Raw genomic sequence first — 20,123 nt, 5'->3', positions numbered from 1 at the left:
ATCCCCCTTCCCCCTCTCACTCTCCTGTACAATAGCTGCCCACTGCTCCTAGTACTAGACTCCTGGTACTAGGATGGGTTAAAAGCAGAGGACACATTTCACTGTGTGTGCTGTGTGCTCTGCATGTGTGACCATTAAAGAGGGTTTCATCCCTCCCAATTCTTCTTCTTCTTCAACACCCATATAAAACAGAACTGTAAACAGATTTACTTTTTCTTTCAACATTATTTGAACAGCAAGTGGAGGCAAAAGTGACTGCACCCAAAACAATAAACCTGCTAGCTAACTAGCCTAAACTCAGTAACAGAACGTGGGCAACACGTTCTTCTCCACAGCCGCGCAACCTCTGAGTCAGACATCACTTCCCCCTTTTCTATCCTACGGGGAAAGCCACTCCCCCTGAACCCTGTTTCCCTGCCACACCCCACTGGGCTGGGCTGGGCTGGGCTGGGCCGGAACACTTACAAATGTGGGCCGGTAGGATTTAGGCAAAAAAAAAAGAATATTTGTTTTTTACATTTTATTTTTTTTTGGCCCTCCGGCCCACACACAGAACCGGCCCACCGGGGTAACTCCCGGTATTCCCAATGGCCAGTCCGCCCCTGGGTACAAGCGGTCATACATAGAACAAACAACTGTTCTGTGTAAGGTCTGTAGAAAGACAACTTCCTAGAAAGTTAAAGGGATGTTATTTTGTTTGAGGGTATTTTTTTATTATTAATTTCATTATCATTATTTATTATTTGTTGTATTTCATTTTACAAGTTTTTTCAGGGATGGCCTACAAGAGATTTTTTTTCCAGTTTGATTAAAAAAAAATCTTTGCACATTAATGACAGCCAAGTGCCGTGGTGCTGTTTTTGCACCACTGTTTTGTTTTGATTTGTTTACATAGGCCTAGACTACTTTTTATTGTGTTGATAAAGAAAATATGTATTTAAATTTTGCCTTGGTCTGGTTTGTTTAGAAGAAAACTGAAAAAAAACAGAAAAAATCGAGGTTTAAATCGAAAATTGTCCATTAGTTAGAAAGAAATCGAGATTTTATTTTTAGGCCAAATCGCCCAGCCCTAACTGCTACTGATTCTTACTAATCACACATTTCCTTCTTGCTCCTTTTCACACATAATGTCAATACAGGTGAGATGGGGTGAGGACAGTTAAGCATATGGTGGTAATGTAACACGTATGTGATGCAGTGCTGTTTAGGTTGCATTTCCAGTGGAGAAAACAAAAGGCAAAGGGTGTGTTCCAATCCCCACATGCAAACACACTGCCTGTGCACTGTTGCAATGTTTTATTGAAATTAAAACACTGTTTTATTAAGTATATAAGTGTCAAGTGCACTCCAGGATGACATTTTAATTCTTAGCACACTCAACAAATTTAAGGTGAATTTAAGTTTTTCATTTTAGCAATAAATGCAGAGTGACTCATTCGAACCGACATTTTAAAATAGGCATGAAGAAATGAAAACATTAACATCCAATGCATTTTTACACATTTTCGATAACTCTGAATGTAATTGAAACTCTTTGATCAGACTAAGCAATTGGTGTTTCACTGCATGCTAATTTCCAATTGTTAATTGGGTTGTAAAATATGTGACATTTAGCTCAAGGACTACCAATTACAGAGCTAAAAAAGAAAGGTCATGCAGAGCAGCTTCAAAGGTAAGAAGTGTATCACCACCTCAGAATGTGACAAGGCAACATATGTTAACATGTAACACACAGGAGACATGGATGAATAAAGACTGTGTTAAACAATGCAGATCCTCCTCCCAGATTACTCCATGTTTGCTATTGGTAATTATTTACCTGGTAAAGGTCATTAGCCCTGTTTCAGGACTCCAATCCTTGAGCTTGTGATCAAAGTTCATCTTCATGTTTGGATATGTCTCAGCCTCTGTCGGATAAACATGTTACAAAAAGGAGCTTATATCACAGACGAAAGTGTGTCATAACACCAGCAGGTTAATAAGAAATATCTCGTGAAAAAGCACAAAGAGCCTTCAAATTCTAGTAAAGTGCAGTAAGGACACAGACCGTCAGCACATCAATGAAGTGGAATGACCTCAAACTGATAACAAGGGTCTCAACAGAACAGTCAGTGTGTATTCATTTGTTAAAAACCCATGTTTAGGTTGTCAACATCTCCTCTTCACTCCAGGAGACTGGATTGGCCCTAATATAAGGCACAATCCCTTAAGGGTAGAAAGAATAACAAATCCCAGAGGTAATTCTACAGAGAGGGTCTGCAGTCGATAAGGCTCAGCACGCTGGTTATCCACCTAATGTAGGACAACTCGTGTTAGGGAAGAGTTGTCATTTCATTTGGAGTGCAATACACAGTTTATGAATAAAGAATACATTGAGGGTTTAATCCAGGCTTTCAGAGAATTTAAGGATATGTATTAATAGAGTATTCTTACACAAAAAAACAGACATTTTGACTTTAACTAGATGTATTAGGTCAACAACTGTATTACGTTCAACTTAATATTTTTTCTTTCAACTAACCTCATACAATTATGTGGAACCTGTTGACATAATACATTTAATTAAAATCAATGTTTAATTTGTTCATTCTGGTTAACTCAAAACGATATGGTTTAAACTGCACTTATCCTGGTCCTGGATGTAATGCCTGTTGTAACAATATTTACTTTGAGGAATTCCAAAGTCCATTGAGAACTTCAGCCCAATTTCACAATGGCAAATGTGATCCTTTTTAGAACCCTGCTCCTGAGCGGAACCAACCAACTAAGGCCAAACTCAGGCTTAGCCATCTCTCGGATTGTGCCTGTGTAAAATAATTGTAATATTGCCTATTGTTTTGACTACACATTTTGTCCAACAACAGTCGGATTGAACGGACTGAAAGACAAACGCCTATCCCTACTACTAACATAAGCACATGGCTGATAAATATGAAGAGAGAATCTCCTTTTTTAATATTTTAAACCTTTTTTTGTCCTAGTCCCAAAGTGAAGCTAAAGTCTTTTTTTAAGTTGAACTAAAATGTAAAAATCTGCTCGATAACATTAAAATGACTTTTTTGCTGAGGCAAGCTTTTAGAAGGAAGACCAATGAAAAAAAGAATTTTCTCTTTTGCTCCTTCTTTGTACAAGTGTCACCTTGTCCTGCTGCTGCTAACTATATCTTAATCTAATCTCAAAATATTTGTAATACTGCGGTTAGAAGTGTAACAAAAATGTTGGTAGGATTGCTTTCGTAACTTTGACGTAAAAGTGACTCGGTTGTTTTTTCACACATGGGAGAGACAACACATTGCTGTCAGATGGGGAGAATGTCCTTAACAAAGTTAGCATTTTCTTTTAGACAATGTTGTATGTTAAATTATCATTTCAGTTAGGCTATAATTGGGTCATTTCAGCACACATCTTCGGACATTGTGTAGCAATGGAAAGTATAATAGAAACAAACACGTAATGTTCTTACCGGTTAGCAGCTCTTTGTTCAGGTTGGCTCGGTCAACTGACAGGATGAACTGAAAGGAAAACAATCTGCATTAAATACAACTCCACCACAGTTACACAAACACAACTGTGACATTTAAACTTATGATCTAAAGTTGTCAAACTTTTACTGTGACATACTTTCGGAAAGTCCTAGACTTTAGACAAATAATAAGAAATGTTATGGCATCTTTCCCTCTCATACTAATAGTCTATTATAGGCAGAAATGGGATCAAGTTGTCGGCCTTATTTACCAGAAAGTCAAAATGACAAGATATAGTAATACCTCATTACCATGTGAATAACAATCAAATCTACTAAGATATGGTATTGACTAATAGGTTTAGTATAATAGGACTAACTAACCTTTATGTCTGTGTTGGACTATGGCAATGTATGTATGAATGCATCTTCTAAAAGGCCTAAACTCTTTGGATACATCTACCACAGACATTTAGAACAAACCATAGACCCCTTGAACACAACTTAGCTCCTTGTGTGCTCGGCTTGGATGGTTTGCGCTTACCACCCGTAGACTGAAACATTGGCATATCCTAATGTATAGGGCTATTCTTGGTGTAATTCTCAGTGTTATTCTTCTATCTTACAGGACAGGACATGTTTTGACTAACTGTTCTAATAGTCCACACTGAGCAAAGGGAGTTTAGTTCTGCTGCTCCTGTTGCCTTGAACCAGCGGAAATATGATCTGAAACTCCGAGAGCTGCTCCTCTAAACAGACGTAAAGTGCTTCTGAATGACCGAGAAACAGCAGCTCTGTAGATGCTTCGTGTGATGGTGTTTCTGACTGTGATCATGATATGTTCTCTTTACTTGTGTTGTCTGTCACTCTGCTGCTGCCTATCTTGGCCAGGACTCTCTTGTAAACAGTAGTGTAAAATAACTAGGTATATTTACTCAAGTACTATACTTGAGTACACTATTAAGGTACTTTACTTGAGCATTTCAATTTTTTGCAATTTTGTACTTCTACTCGACTACAATTCAGAGGTACATTTTGTACTTTTACTCCACTACATGTGCTTAATACCTTTAGTTACTTTACAGATGTGGATGAATGATGTGAAATCTAATCAAGTGTTGAATCAGACTTTAGTTCCACCTGGAGTAAATCCACAAGCTACCCTGCAGTCTACAAAGTACTTCAGACTAGCTGCACCTTCACCAGCTTTGAGAACACTTTATGATCAATCATTATAAAACACATCATATATATATTATGCTGAAATGGACCAATCTGCACAATGATTACTTTTACTGTCGCTACTTTAACTATATGTTGATGCTAATACTTTTCAACTTGAGTAATATTTTGATTGCAGAACTTTTACTTGTAACAGAGTATTCCTACACTCTGGTACTTCTACTTTTACTCAAGTACAAGATCTGAGTACTTCTCCCACTTACGCTTGTAAAACCTAAAATGAATCTCAGTGAGACTTTAATAAAGGTTAAACCAAAAAATGAATGACATTGTTGTGTGTTTAGTCTGTTGTTATTATTATAAAATGGGCATTTGTATCTGTGAATGACTTGAGTCCTACATTTGGCAGGGGGATACACTGTCTTCAGTGATTCTGCCTCTTTCCGGGTGTTGCATGATGTTTACACTCTAGCAAAGACTTACCTGGCCTTTCTTTCCATAAGGGATCGGGGACTGTTTCCCACTTGGGGAATGGATCATTCTTGCATGCATGGGGATCCCCTGGGAGACAATCTGAGGAAAAACACATGGGTCAAAATTTTAAATGACACTAAGGATAAATAATGATGTTCTTGTAAGTCTTATTCTACATAAGCTGTCTTGCTAAGTAAATGTCAACTCTCTGCCCCCAACATTCTCCTCTGTCATCATCCTGTTGGACCTGTCTGCTGCATTCGACACGGTGAATCATCAGATCCTCCTTCGCACTCTCCAAAAACTTGGAGTTTCAGGCTCTGCACTTTCCCTCCTCACCTCATACCTCAAAGACCGTACCTACAGAGTAACTTGGAGAGGGTCCGAGTCCGACCCTTGTCAATTAACTGCAGGGGTCCCTCAGGGCTCTGTCCTCATTCCCCTCCTCTTCTCCTTGTACACAAACTCGCTCGGATCAGTCATTAGCCCGCATGGTTTTTCATACCACTGCTACGCTGACGACACCCAATTAATTCTGTCCTTTCCCCGCTCAGAGACCCAGGTCGTCGCACGCATCTCTGCTTGTCAAGCTGACATCTCTCAGTGGATGTCTGCTCACCACCTCAAGCTCAACCTTGACAAGACTGAACTGCTTTTCCTTCCAGGAAAAGATAGTCCTACTCTTCACCTAACAATCAACATCGGCACCTCTGTTGTTTCCCCGACTCAGACTGCAAGGAATCTGGGTGTGACCCTAGATAACAACCTGTCCTTCACTGCAAACATCGCTGCTACAACCCGCTGCTGCAGATACACGCTTTACAACATCAGGAAGATACGTCCCCAGCCAAAAATGTGTCCTCTGCTCAGAGATTTTATTTATAGTAAAGCTGCCTTTCATTCAGCATATTCAGGCAGCAGCCTATACACCAACACTGAAACACATGAGCACATACTACAGTTTGAAAAAGCAGAAATTAAATCTGAGCAGACACAAAATGCTCTGTTTTAGTTTAATACACACAGTTAAGCTCACACACTATGAACATATTTAAATTAAATGAATTAAAAACAGAACAAATGAAGCAAAGAAAGTGAAAACCATAAAGCAGATTCAGGCAGTAGGCGTATAGATTCACTCTTAAAGTGTTAGCCTACAGAACAGAACAGCTGACAGAGAAGAGACAACATCTGACCCTTTACAACAAACATGCTCTTTTTAGTTTTTTAGACACATTGTTATCCTGCTTGTAATTCCAATTTTTTTTTAAATGTAACAGTAATCTGATTATGTCTTTTTTATGTAACTGTAAGGGAAAACAGTTGCCTTTTTTGAAATCCTAATTACATTGTTTGTTTGTAGCCTTTATTTAACCAGTTGAAAGCCCCTTTTCAAGGGTGACATGTGATCCGTTACTCCCCATGCTTGTAAATAACCTCCACAAGTATTTGTTTCTTCCAATACCCAAACTCTGGTCACTATGCCCCTGCAGCCCTGGGAGCAATCTTATCTAATTTCCTCAACATTAGATAAACAGTGTTTTGACCAACATACCTTGTCCTCCATCCCAACATGCTTCAGTGCCTGGCGGCCCCTGTGAGACAGAGCCAGGTTGATGCTTCTTCCCTTCACCACGTTGGCTTGTCGGATATCTGAGCAGAATCAGACAAAGTGTTAATCTTACTTTTGTGAATGTGTGGTTATCAGTTGAAAAGGCTCTGATTTGGTGTGGATATTGATTATTATAATGTTGATTCATGAGTTATTCCTCAAAGAGGGCATTGATTGAAGATGTTATTTGAACACTACCTTCCCGAGTTTCGAAGACTTCCACATCAAAGCCTCTTTTGGCGAAGTAGCAGGCGTTCAGCGCCCCAACCTGAGGGGTGAAGGACAGACATCTTGCAAAATCAATCAATCACATTTGATTTATACAGCCTGATATCACAAGTTAAACATGTACCTGTTTAAATCGGTTTAAATCTGTACAATCACATTGCTTTATACTGTCATACAGAAATAATTATCTCTTTACTAAATGATATTAACACTATATGCTGCATAGTCATACTACACACTCTTTTGGTAACTTGTTTCCTATTTTCCACATTGGTAAATGCAAATAAAAAATGTCTTATCTGCTTCTTTCAATTTCAAAATCGGAATAAGAATACTGATTACCTACTCACTTTGAAGGAAGACAGACACCAAATGTAGTCATGAGATTAAATGACAAGATCTAGGACTAAAATAGTTAAATATTACACTTTTCTTTTCTTACCAACCCTCCGCCAACTACTGCAACTTTCTTCGGGGTTAATCTGCCGGTTGGTTCCTCCATTGTGCTTGAGGTTCTCTGGCGCTCTGCCCCGCTCACTGTCTGGTTCAGAGTGATTTACAGAAGCAGTGGGTAATGATTTATAATAGTAGGAGGAGCACAGTGAGTCCCATGAAAGTCCCTTCCCAACTCAGTTCCCCTTTCAACAAGCAAACACGAGGAACATATAACCGAGGGCTCTCTGAACACTTTCTGGAGGCCTGATGTCCTTGTAGACTGCTTTAGAGGGACTTCCTGCTATAGGTTTGTTATTTTTAAAGAATCCTGCAATTATTAAAATAATGTTCAGACAACAGCTAAAAGGCACATCTTTTTGGGTTTTCCTTTTAAATGGTCTTTAACTATTTATTATGTATTTATTGTATTGTTTTATTTAATTTATAGGTGTTTTCCTTATATAATTTATTTAAAAGATTTATTTGCGACATTTGAAGTTAGTCTTTTAATATTTTAATCTTAATTCAAAATTACATTTTTATTATATTTATTTTAATGTATACATTTATTTTATTATCTTTATTTGATTAATTTGTTGACACAAAATGGACTCTAAATAACCCCAATGAACAATCCACCACACCTTGAACTTTATGTTATATGTCTTTGCCCTGTGCTGTGTGTTGTACTTTTTATTGTCTGTTTATTGTATGGAACAAGCTGTAATACTCTGCACTGAACACGAATTCCATTCCAATTTTAATTTGTGGTGTGTGCAATTGTGTTAAAGCACTTCGAGCTGCACCTGCTGTATGAAAAGTGCTATACAAATAAAGCTTTATTATTATTATTACAATGATAACCTATTTGTGTGTAGTCCATTGTACAAATAGTTAAATAAGGAAAAACAAAGAAGACACGAAGATGAAAGGAGTTATTTCAGGTAGGGAATGTCTTTAAACAAGGAAAGCAATATGTCGCCATCTAGTGGTTGAAATGTAAACTTCAGTGGCTACATAACCACTCCTCATGACACATGTTTCTTCTCATTATATTAACGAAGCGACTTTAACGCTGAACCTAGTGCATCACCGAAGACCATAGATGTAGTCTACTACAGCCATATACTAAAGCGTGCCACCAAAAATAAGAAAGGCAAAACTAAAGTGGCAAGATCTTCAAACCTGCCCGGTGGCTAACTAGTCAGGGTGATCAAAAATGAAATTGCAGGCTGGTGAAACAATCAACTAAACAAAGAACAACACCCACACATTAACTCACAACAATCTGTACAAAGCAAACAACGGCCACGAGATACAGACAAATACACATTTACCTCACCTCATGGACGTTCAATCTGACGAGTGCCCATTTATTACGCCCCACCCTTAAAATGGCCCTATGGGGCTAACACAATTCCACCACTGACCCAAATAGAACACAGAAGACACCTTTAATATAATCAAATCCATAGGATTCATTATAATAAAACATAGTGTACAAACATCCATTCTGGCCAGAGACCTCTCTCTCCTGCTGCTGAACTGGAGCTTTTAACCTCTTCCTTCTCCAGCTGCACTTCATCTGAACCTCGTTGCAGCAACGCAGCACACCTGGGTAGAGGAACAAAGATAGCTTAATACAGACATCTCAATCAATTAGAATATCGTGGAGAGGTTGATTAATTTCATTATTTCTATTTAAAAACTCATATATTATATAGATTAATTAATTCATTCATTGTTTAGATCTTGATGATTTCGGTTTACAGGTAATGACAATCCAAATGTCAGTTTCTCAGATTTTTTTTATAATACATGACCAATACAAAAATGTATTTTAAATACAAAAATGTCGGCCTTCTCAAAAGTCTGTTAACCCTCCTGTTGTCTTCGGGTCAAATCTGACCGATTTACTGCTTTAATCAATCATAACTTTTTTGTTTTACATTAGATTGAATTAAGGCTTTATGATATAATAATAATAATAAATGTAATTTATATAGCGCTTCTCATCTGCCAAGACAAATCTCGAAGCGCTTATACAAAATAACCTTCACATTAGACATTTGAACATATAAAATGGCTGACCACCACTTTCATTGAATTTTGGATGATTTAGTCAACTTTGTAACACCCATGGTGTTCCCGGTCCCAGAAAGAAAAGGAATTACCATCCGGATCAGATCAAATACACACACACACACACACACACACACACACACACACACACACACACACACACACACACACACAAACCATGTATACATCACTTCAGGGGACATTACATTGACTTACATGCATTTCCTGGAGACTTATCCTAACCTTAACCATAACCAACACATGCCTAACCCTTATCCTAAACCTAACCAAGTCTTCACCCTAAAATGAATGATTCCCCTTATGGGGACCTCCAATTTGTCCCCATAAGGGAGACGAGTCCCCACACGTGACTGTGTAAACAGATTTAGGTCCCCACAAGTATAGTAATGCTAGGCCAGACACACACACACACACACACACACACACACACACACACACACACACACACACACACACACACACATCCTCTAGATGTGTGTGTGTGTCTTATGTGCCCAATCCCCCCATGTGAATCACACCTGGCACACACACACAAACGCACACAGAACAATTTGACAAATGTCCCGCTCTTATGTGCCCATCCCCCCACGTGGATCACACCTGGCACACGCAATACATGTTCAGTGTCTGTTCTTTCTATATTTACTGCAGTTGTTCATGTATACCAGTAGTCTGATACAATATGTACAGTTTGAAAGTGTGTTAAATTAAATGTGGTGATGATTAATGGTTTTGATGTTAATGTAATAGCAGTTAATACACGACCGGTCAAATTTGACCGCGAACACCAAAGTAAGGGGGGGGGAAGAAAACTAAGACAATAGAAGGGTTAATGTTTCTGCTCTCAGTACTTGGTTGGGCCTCCTTTCCCTTTGAACAATTGGGCGTGGCCAGGGCCGCCTTAATGCACGGGATGACCTGGGCTGAAGCCCAGGGGCCTACGGAGATCGGGGGCCTATAAAAAAGTAATAAAAAAAAAAAGTTTAATTCCATTTTTTTTTTTTTTTATTAAAAACATTTAAATAAACAAAGTCTTGGCTTTCAGAATATGAAACTTTTATTTCCAAAATCACACGATAAATACATTTTTGAAGCTTGTAAAGGGAAGATGACAGCTCTCCCTCGCCACTCACTCCCCCTCCCTCCGGCTGACATTATGAATGTCAGGCGTATAGTACTCATAGATAACACGGCATGGTCCATGACAGTTTGTTTTCATCTGTTTTCAAATAAACAAAGTCTTGGCTTTCAGAATATTAAACTTGTTTCGGCAAATTCAGATGATAAATACAACTTTGAAGCTTCGGCATAATTACAAGCGGAGAACGGAGTAACTTGACGTCACAGCAGGCACAACAACAGCCGGTGTTTCTCGAGAGTGTTTTCCCCGGGAAACAAACACAATACACACAAATGCAAAATTACACAAACACACACACGTATACACACACACACACTCGCGAGCTTCCCCCAGACCAGTAAACCAAACGAAAATATCTTCCCTCCGTACTATTTTGATAATTTGCTCTGCTAATCAATCAGATCGATGGTTTCCAGAGATTTTTCTCAAAAATGATGACTTCGAAACAGTCAGTGGGCACCACTTAACAGTCAATCAGAATGAGAATATGTTTCACATGTGACGTATTCAAATTGCGAGTGATTGAGTGACAGATGAAGGTTGTTTAGGAGAAAAAGTTTGAGAGTGGCGCTCGGAAAAGGAAATTGTTGAGGGAAAAGGAGTTTCGAGACAAGCAGCTGTTACAAAACATGTCGAAGCTTACAGGTTATTTTAAACCTTTAGGCCGGGATCAGGAGGAAGGACAGATGAGTTCTGTACCGAGCGGCAGCGGTGCCGGCCGCGGGGCCTCGGAGCCAAGTAGGCAGTTTGGGTTCTGATAGCAATGGAGTAGCGCAGCGTTTCACATTTATTTATTATTTATACACTGGTGGAATATCAAAACAGCGGCCCGCCCGGGGTGCAAAACGTATCAATGAAAAGCGACCCTCTACCACACAAAACAACACCTGTAGATAACCCAATTTGTGTTCTTTGAAATTGAAAAGGATGTTGCATTGTGTTTGTTACTTTCGTTGCAGTTGTATGTCTTAAGTGTAATTTGGCATGCTTTTATTTTGAAGGCAAGTTTACGCTGTTGACAGTTGTTGTTGCTATGGAAACAAGAAACGTTTCACAGCGGGCGGAACTTGTCATAAAGTCCGCGATAATAAAGCCCATCCATTTAGAGGGAAGATATGATTGGTCAATTGTACTGTCATTTGACATTACTCTCGTTCAGTTAATGTAGCTCAGTGTAAGTTCAATCAGGAAGACAACAGCATCGGGTGTCACACGTTATTTCAATAAGTGATCAGGGGCATTACGCCCCGGCTAGCCAATCATCGCACCTGCTAACCTCTTTAAATCTGCTCTCCCCTTCCTGTCAGTTGTCATTTCAGGTGTCAACGCAAAAGGTAGTAAACGAATACTCCTCCGTAAACACTCAGAAAAGAAAGAAAAACAAACCACAATGTCTAACACAGACTCTTCCGAGAACGAACCGTTTTCGAAGGATCTCGATCCTGGCTCCGATGTACCTCCGGATGCAGCTTCGAACTCCTCAAGCCTCCGGCGCATGAGCGCCCGCCTGGCTTCCCGTGACAGCTCACAATCAGCAGAAGCAAACTTCATAATCACCCATTTACGGCAGCAGGGTATCTCTGCAGCCTCAGATCTCCCTCTCTCCCAGCTCAGGGAGCTCTCGGACCAAGTCTCCGGCGCGGTCCATCAGACCAGGGCAGCAGCTCCAGCCAACTCTCCAGCTATCACCCCCGAGAGGCCGGAGCGAGGACGCGGGCGGAGCCGCGGGGGGAAAAGGAAAAAAAAGTCAAGTCCCTCTAGAGCCGGTCCATCTAAAAGGTCCACCTTTCCACAGGCTCACCCAAGCGTCGCCCAGCCCGGGAGCCCCGGTAATCAGCCACTAACGGATAGCATAGCAAACTCCCTGCAATCGTTGGCTAGCTCTATGCTGCTAATTGACGCTCGCCTGCAGGCCATGGATAAAGGCCCCATCGGAGCTTCAACCTCTTCTGCGAACTGGGCCTCGGTCCCCGCTTCGCTGCCAACAGGATTTATGCCAGGTCTCGGGGGTTTCCCTCCACAAATCATAGCTCCCCCTCACTCCCTGGCTTCAGCACTCCCAGCGCCTCACTCAGGTAGGCCTCATATTCCCCAGAGCGCTCACATTTCCTCTCGGCTGAGAGCGAAAATCCTCGAAGGGAAAGACATACATTTAGTCACCCTCATCTTGCCTTCCCCGGAGTGCGACAAGTCAATCGCCACGGGAGGAAGCATCACTGCCGTTTTTAAGTCCGCAGATCCTCGGCTCCTCAGAGACCTCAACATAGGACAATTTCTGGTTGCTTTCGGCATCTTCCGCGATGTCCTGTGTTCCGTTTACCCGGAAAGAAGAGTTGAGTTAGACGCTTATCTGGGCCTCATCGGCGATCTTTATCTCAAATTCGGGAAATCCACGTTCTACTCCTATCACAAGAGCTTTTCTAGCAAAGCAGCGCTTCACTTAGCCCACTGCAACGTTCGCCTGGACTGGTCCGTGCTGGACACCGAGCTGCTCGTGATGGCGACTGGCGGGCAACAAGTTGTTTCGTGCATCAGCTGCGGGACGCAGGGCCACACCTCCCCCTTCTGCCCATCAGTGCCTTTCTCCGGGTTCAGAGCTTTTCCTGCGTCACAGTCGGGGAATAATAAACAAAAAAACCAGGTGCAGAATAGGCAAGAGGCGCAGATTAGGGCAGACGACAGGATCTGTTATAAGTTCAACGAAAATATCTGCACCTTTGCTTATTGTTCTTATCTCCATATCTGCAGTACCTGCAGGGAGGCTCACCCGAAGTCAGTTTGCCCCAGGCGCGGGCACGTGAAGTTCCCGCAGCAGAAACCACGTGGGGGAAAAAACTCCTGAAACATCACCTTTCCACCCCCATCAACATCCCACATTTAGCAGCAGCGCTTTCTACTCACCCAGATCCCGTGTTCGTAGAATATCTTCTGTCAGGGCTCTCTCAAGGGTTCAGGGTCGGGGTTATTTCTCCTCCCTCCGTGTCCCTTGTTTCAAAAAATCTGCAATCAGCATTTAAAGAACCCACCATAGTCTCCCAGCTTATCGAGAAAGAACTCAACAAAGGATACCTTATCGGTCCGTTTCACTCACCCCCGTTCTCAGTGTTCCGGACAAGCCCAATAGGAATAGCCACGAGTAAATACTCTGAGAAAAAAAGGCTGATTTTCGATCTGTCCGCACCCCGCTCCGGCCCGTTTTGCAGTATTAACAGCCTTATTCCTCCAGAGCCATTCTCCCTTCATTATGCCTCAGTCGATAACGCAATCAAACTAATTAAGTTTGCGGGGCAAGGAGCCTGGCTCTCCAAGGCAATATTACTGACGCATTCAAGATCATTCCCATCCATCCATCCCAGTGGAACATGTTCGGTATTAAGTGGGAAGCTAAATTCTACTTTGCAGTTCGCTTGACTTTCGGGTGCAGAAGTAGCCCCTGTATTTTTAATTCCTTTTCCGAAGCTCTCTGCTGGATTCTGCTGAATAATGTCAGGATTCCCTCCGTTCTCCACTTGCTGGACGATTTTCTCCTCATAGATCCCCCTCGGGATAACTCAGGCGCTTCCCTGGCGAAACTCAAATGCTGCTTTCAGGAGCTAGGCGTCCCCCTGTCCGGAGAGAAAACCATAGGACCCGACACTAGCTTGGAGTTTTTAGGCATCACACTCGACACTATAGACATGAAAGCATCTCTCCCCATCGCCAAACTGCAGCGCATACGCGACATCACTAAATCCTATTGCGAGCAACAAGTCATCACCAAACAGCAGCTGCTCTCCCTCCTCGGGCACCTCAACTTTGCCATGCGCGTCATCCCCCAGGGGCGCTCATTCATCTCCCGCCTCCTGGACGCAGCGTCGGCTGTAACAAACCTCCACGACCGTGTGTTTCTAGACGAAGGCTGCCGCTCAGACCTATGCTTCTGGTCTCTCCTGCTCGCCCACTGGAATGGCATCACCTTCTTTTACGACGACCTCGTGTACTCCTCTGATTCCATGAGGTTTTTCACGGACGCTGCCCCATCCGTGGGTTTTGGGGGTTTCTTTCAGGGAGAGTGGTTCGCGGGCCCGTGGCCTCCCTCATTTCCCAATCATGCCTCATCCTCCGCCCTGCACGAGATCTATCCGATTGCTGTTGCCTGCCACGTGTGGGGCCACCTCTGGCTACGGAAACGCATCTCGGTCCTCTGCGACAACCAGTCAGTGGTCTGGATCATCAATAAAGGTCGCTCCTCTTGTAGTGACATCATGCCGTTCATGAGAAGCATCACGTGGTCCTCCCTCACTCACAACTTCCTCATCTCAGCTCGTCACGTCCCCGGCCACCTCAATATAGTGGCTGATTCCCTCTCTCGCTTTCAATTTCAGACCTTCCGGAACCTCTGCCCGGAAGCCAGCCCGCAACCCGTTGGGATTCCTCCTCTGCATCTCCTCTCTCTACATTAAACAAGAGCCCCTTAGCTAGGCACCTAGAGTCGGCCAGATATTTTATGAGGAAAGGCTTAGCCACTTCCACCCTCAGAACGTACGACTTTGCATGGAGAACGTTTGCGTTCTTTTGTGTTTCCGTAGGCATCTCACTTAGACCCGTTCTCATCCCCACCGTGTGCGCCTTCATGTGCTACTGCGCCACTGATCGCCACCTCAAACCCCAATACATCCGGGGCCTCTTAGCAGGAGTACAATTTAACGTTCGCTGCTTCGATCCCAGCTTCCCCAGCTTGCTTGCTAACCTATCCGTTAAACTCATACTTAGAGGTCTTCTAAAAACGTTTCCCCCAGCGTTAGACCATAGACGACCCATTACACTCTCCACTCTGCGCCTTATGCTCTCCAAACTTAGAGAAGGATTATTTTCTCCCTACATCGACGCCCTACTCGACGCCGTATTTCTGCTGGCATTTATGCTTTTCTTAAACCAGGCGAATTTACCACAGCTTCACGATCATTCAATCCCAATCAAGACGTCTGCCTTAACGACCTATCCTTCCACGCTAGCCATTTTAGTTTAAACATTAAACACTCAAAATGCGGAGGCGCTTGCTCCGTCATCGCAGCTCGCAACGATTCCCCGTTCTGCCCTTATGGATCCATGATCAAATTCCTGCGTCTTAGACCTTCCATTAATCCTCTCTCACCACTATTTCTTATTTCAGGGGATTTTCCCTTAACTCAACACCAGTTCAATCATTACCTTAAGCAAGTTCTCATTAGATCCGGCTTATCGCCCCAATTATTCTCGGGGCATTCGTTCAGGATAGGCGCAGCTACCTCCGCTGCTAATCAAGGCGTCTCATCCTCATCCCTGCAACAACTCGGACGATGGTCCTCCTCTGCCTTCACATCCTACATCCGCCCGGACATCAGTGCCGTGCTGGCTATCCAAAGGTCCCTCAAACACTAAAAGATGGTAAATATACCTATAACTGGTGGTGGTAACATGTCAGCATGTATACGTGTCTACGGTTCCGGATCTGTCAGGCTATGACTCCGGATCTGCGTATGCTAATCCCGCAAGTGCAGGTCGCGAACGTGGGTCCGAGTCAAGTTGCCGACTCAGGTCCGCGGTTAGGTTTAACCCTGCGGGCGCAGGTTGCGGACACAGGTCCGCGCTTAGGTTTAACCCTGCGGGCGCAGGTTGCGGACACAGGTCCGCGCTTAGGTTTAACCCTGCGGGCGCAGGTTGCGGACACAGGTCCGCGCTTAGGTTTAACCCTGCGGGCGCAGGTTGCGGACACAGGTCCGCGCTTAGGTTTAACCCTGCGGGCGCAGGTTGCGGACAGGTCCGCGCTTAGGTTTAACCCTGCGGGTGCAGGTTGCGGACACAGGTCCGCACTTAGGTTTAACCCTGCGGGCGCAGGTTGCGGCCAGTGGGTCCGCGCTTAGGTTTAACCCTGCGGGCGCAGGTTGCGGCCAGTGGGTCTGCGTCATGGTAAACCTGCGTGCAGGTTTCGGGCAGTGGTCCCGCACATGACTAACCCCGCAGCCCGGAAGCGATTCCGGCGCTCATCATGTCCCCATGTTAATCTCCTTTTCATCCATAGATCTCCGCAGCCAGCCGCAAGGTAAGGATTGCTCACAGCTCCGTACTTCATACTTCACTTCTTTTGGGGGTTCATCAGAGCGATTCTTTCCCTCCTGAATGATCATCCTGCAAACCCGGGGCCTAGTCGCCAAAACATCATTACAGTTACTTGTTGTAATACGTCAATCACTATTCCCGCATATCATGTGTCCCGATAAATAAACATGTACTCATACATCACATCTCTCCTGATTGAAATGTAGCTCAGTGTAAGTTCAATCAGGAAGACAACAGCATCGGGTGTCACACGTTATTTCAATAAGTGATCAGGGGCATTACGCCCCGGCTAGCCAATCATCGCACCTGCTAACCTCTTTAAATCTGCTCTCCCCTTCCTGTCAGTTGTCATTTCAGGTGTCAACGCAAACCCTCCTCCACCCCTTCGCCTCCTGTCTCCTAAATACAGGGCCAAGCTAAACCTTCTCCCTTCAGATCGGACTGAACTACTATCACCACCACCAGTGTCTAGACCCCGGGGGGTTCATCAGAGCGATTCTTTCCCTCCTGAATGATCATCCTGCAAACCCGGGGCCTAGTCGCCAAAACATCATTACAGTTACTTGTTGTAATACGTCAATCACTATTCCCGCATATCATGTGTCCCGATAAATAAACATGTACTCATACATCACGTCTCTCCTGATTGAACTATAGCTGGCCCTCTGTGAATTCATAGCTGGACGTCCAATCAGCTCCTGTCTTCACAGACTCGCAGAGAGGAGCTTCTTTCATTTAACCCTTCACATTCAAACAGAAACTGAATAGGCAGATTCAAAGGAGTTATTTTTGGTAAAACTATTGACAAATATTACTAAAAACATATTTAAAAAAAATATATAAAGAAAAATATAATTTGTTTTAATGTTTTTAAATATTATTTTGTAGAATATCTTAGGCCCTCAGAGACAGGCTCGCCACTGGTAAAAATCTCTCATACACACGTGTGAAACGCTCTCACAGACACACACAACAGCGTTGCAGTCGGGAAGAAAAGCAATGTGGAGTGAGAGAGCGAGAGAGCAAGAGAGAGAGCACACCTTTATCTATTTAATAAAGTTGTACAAAATAGAGTAAGAAATCATTCCAATGTGTACTATAGGACAGTAAAAAGTTTAAAAGGGGAGTGATTAGTCAAATATGCATAAATAAAAAGAAAGAATGCTAACTAGGTAACATAAGATAAGAATAAACAAGTTTAAATGATTTGTTGTGATCATATTCTAAAGATGTTTGGATTATTGAAAAGTATACAGCTCCCTTTCATCTGAGTGTTGAGAGCTGTATCCATAAATTCATGTTGGGCTCAAAGTAGGGCTGCTCGATTATGGCAAAAATCATAATCTCGATTATTTGGGTCAATAATTGATATCACGATTATTAAAAACGATTAACCATTTACTTTGAAAAACATCAATTTATTGAAGAAAATAATTTGAAAAGTATGTTTTTAACAGTTGATTATACAAGTATAATTCAACTGAAAAACCTATTTAAAAAATAAATAAAATCGTTTTATTTCGATTATGTTGTTTTCATAATCGTTGCAAGCCAAAATCGTAATTGCGATTAAAATACAATTTAATTGAGCAGCCCTAGCTCAAAGTGCACCAGATTGATGCATTCAACTTCAACATTTAAAAAAAATCTTCCTGGGGGTGCATGCCACCAAATAAAGCAGGTTAAAATAATTAAATTGCATACATTTTATTTTAGTAAACACTGAAAACGGGTCCCACAGACCCAAACAGCACTCAAAGGTTAAAGGTAGCATATAATAATGTTAAAATGTGCTAAATATATACACTGCAAAAAAACAAAAAAGAGGAGTAAAAGTAGCTCACGACTTGTTTTATTTTTTGAAAGTAACCCTCATCCTAAAAAAAGTTGGAGACCCCTGTTATAGAACGATACATTTGACAATTTTAAGCTTGGCCAACCATTTGATTGGAGCGATGAGGAACAGGTGGGGCTTGAAAAGGCCCACCTGTTCAAAGTGGGGAATGACAGAAAAAGTTTGAGAACCACTGGAGTAGCGGGAGAGGAAAAACAGACAGGAGGGACATTATCCGTTGGAGGAGATGAGAGGACGACGAGGACTTGCTACGTGGAGGGGAGCGAACGGCAACCGGACAGATACATGAGGGAGGCCCGATACGTCACTCATCTGGAGGAGAGGACCAGGCGCACGTAGAGCAGAGTGGAGAAGTGCGATCACAGAGCCTGCTGAGGCTATAGATGACTTTGATTTGTTGTTTAAATAGGGGGCCTATAAAAACAGCCCCAGGGCCTGATGGCAGGTTAAGGCGGGCCTGGGCGTGGCATGGAGGCGACCAGCCTGTGGCACTGCTGAGGTGTGATGGGGCCAGGGTGCTTCCATAGCGGCCTTCAGCTCGTCTTCATTGTTGGGTCTTGTGTCTCTCATCTTCCTTTGACGATAGGTTAGGCTGGCCAATCAAGCACAGTTATTCCATGGTCATTCAACAAGGTTTTGGTACTTTTGGCAGTGTGGGCAGGTGCCAAGTCCTGCTTGAGAATGAAATCAGCATCTCCATAAAGCCTTTCAGAAGAAGAAAGAATCAGGGTTGGGTTGTAACGGAATACATGTAACGGCGTTACGTAATCAGAATACAAAAATCAAGTAACTGTATTCAGCTCGCGTTACATTTGAAAAACGAGTAATCTGATTACAGTTACTTTCGTAAACCTGAAGTGAATACATTTTGGATTACTTATTGGAATTATTGGTGGAAAGATTACCTCACAACATTTAATATTCATTACTAAAGGTACAGCCGAATCATCACAGCGCACAATATTACCGCCGCAGATGGGCCAAAAAATCTGGTGCACTTTGAGAGCAACATTAGGGACTAAATCTATGGATACATCTCAACAACACCCATTTGAAACAGAACTGAACAGATTTACTTTTTCTTTATGCATATTTTACAAATCACTCCCTTTTTAAACTGTAGTATGAGTTGGAATGATTTTGTTATTCTCTTATTTTGTATAACTATAATGATCATATAAAGGTGTGCCTTGTAAATACTTGTTTTGCATCAATCTTGATACAGGGTACTTATTATATGTTGTACTTTGGATTCCTAAAGCTTTTAGTCTACTATCCCATCATTCAAGAGTGGTTTTCACAATAAGTAATGGTTTATTTTTTGCACGGACACTATCATTTACATTTTTTTACTATTTTCAATCTGAATTTACTTTAAAAACATCTATATTGATTCTGACTTTTTCTACATCCAACTCACAGGTTTATCATTGCTTTGAGAAAAAAGATTATTAGTTTAACCATTTTAGAAGTGAAGATATAGTCAATTGTTCTGGGAATGTCATTTTCAAACCTGAGACCTGAAAAACAGGCTTGGGGCTTAACTGGTTAA

The 20,123-nt window shown here is 42.3% G+C and overlaps 2 protein-coding genes across 4 annotated transcripts in view; one reads left to right on the top strand and one right to left on the bottom strand.

Annotated features, from left to right (window-relative positions):
* Nucleotides 1-7,494, bottom strand: part of kmo (kynurenine 3-monooxygenase) — a 49,304-nt gene extending 41,810 nt beyond the window's left edge. Inside the window, exons 1-6 of the mRNA XM_034100118.2 lie at nt 7,402-7,494; nt 6,930-6,999; nt 6,675-6,772; nt 5,129-5,218; nt 3,464-3,512; nt 1,820-1,907 (exon numbers count right to left, since the gene is read on the bottom strand). Of these exons, the coding sequence (XP_033956009.1) occupies nt 1,820-1,907; nt 3,464-3,512; nt 5,129-5,218; nt 6,675-6,772; nt 6,930-6,999; nt 7,402-7,461 (455 nt within the window). The 5' untranslated portion in view covers nt 7,462-7,494. The remainder of the gene's footprint in view (nt 1-1,819; nt 1,908-3,463; nt 3,513-5,128; nt 5,219-6,674; nt 6,773-6,929; nt 7,000-7,401) is intronic.
* Nucleotides 7,495-13,311: 5,817 nt separating this feature from the next.
* On the top strand, nt 13,312-17,320 carry LOC139435206 (uncharacterized). Of its 3 annotated transcripts, XM_071205661.1 has the most exons (3): nt 13,312-16,239; nt 16,552-16,823; nt 17,062-17,320. In XM_071205661.1, the coding sequence occupies exon 1, from the start codon at nt 14,001-14,003 to the stop codon at nt 15,078-15,080; it is 1,080 nt and encodes a 359-aa protein (XP_071061762.1). In that variant the 5' UTR covers nt 13,312-14,000; the 3' UTR covers nt 15,081-16,239; nt 16,552-16,823; nt 17,062-17,320. The 3 variants fall into 3 exon arrangements, with proteins under 3 accessions (XP_071061762.1, XP_071061763.1, XP_071061761.1); XM_071205662.1 differs by having other exon boundaries at nt 13,312-16,044; nt 16,679-17,320; XM_071205660.1 differs by having other exon boundaries at nt 16,552-17,320.
* Nucleotides 17,321-20,123: the final 2,803 nt, after the last annotated feature.

Source organism: Pseudochaenichthys georgianus, chromosome 15 (genome assembly GCF_902827115.2).
Source record: "Pseudochaenichthys georgianus chromosome 15, fPseGeo1.2, whole genome shotgun sequence".
Lineage (NCBI taxonomy): Eukaryota > Metazoa > Chordata > Actinopteri > Perciformes > Channichthyidae > Pseudochaenichthys > Pseudochaenichthys georgianus.
The sequence above is the reverse complement of the archived record's forward strand: the minus strand, read 5'-3'. Positions and strand labels throughout refer to the sequence as shown.

Bases quoted from the DNA above. Each gene is read 5' to 3' on its own strand.
- LOC139435206 (XM_071205662.1), top strand. From the start codon at position 14,001: ATGTTCGGTATTAAGTGGGAAGCTAAATTCTACTTTGCAGTTCGCTTG.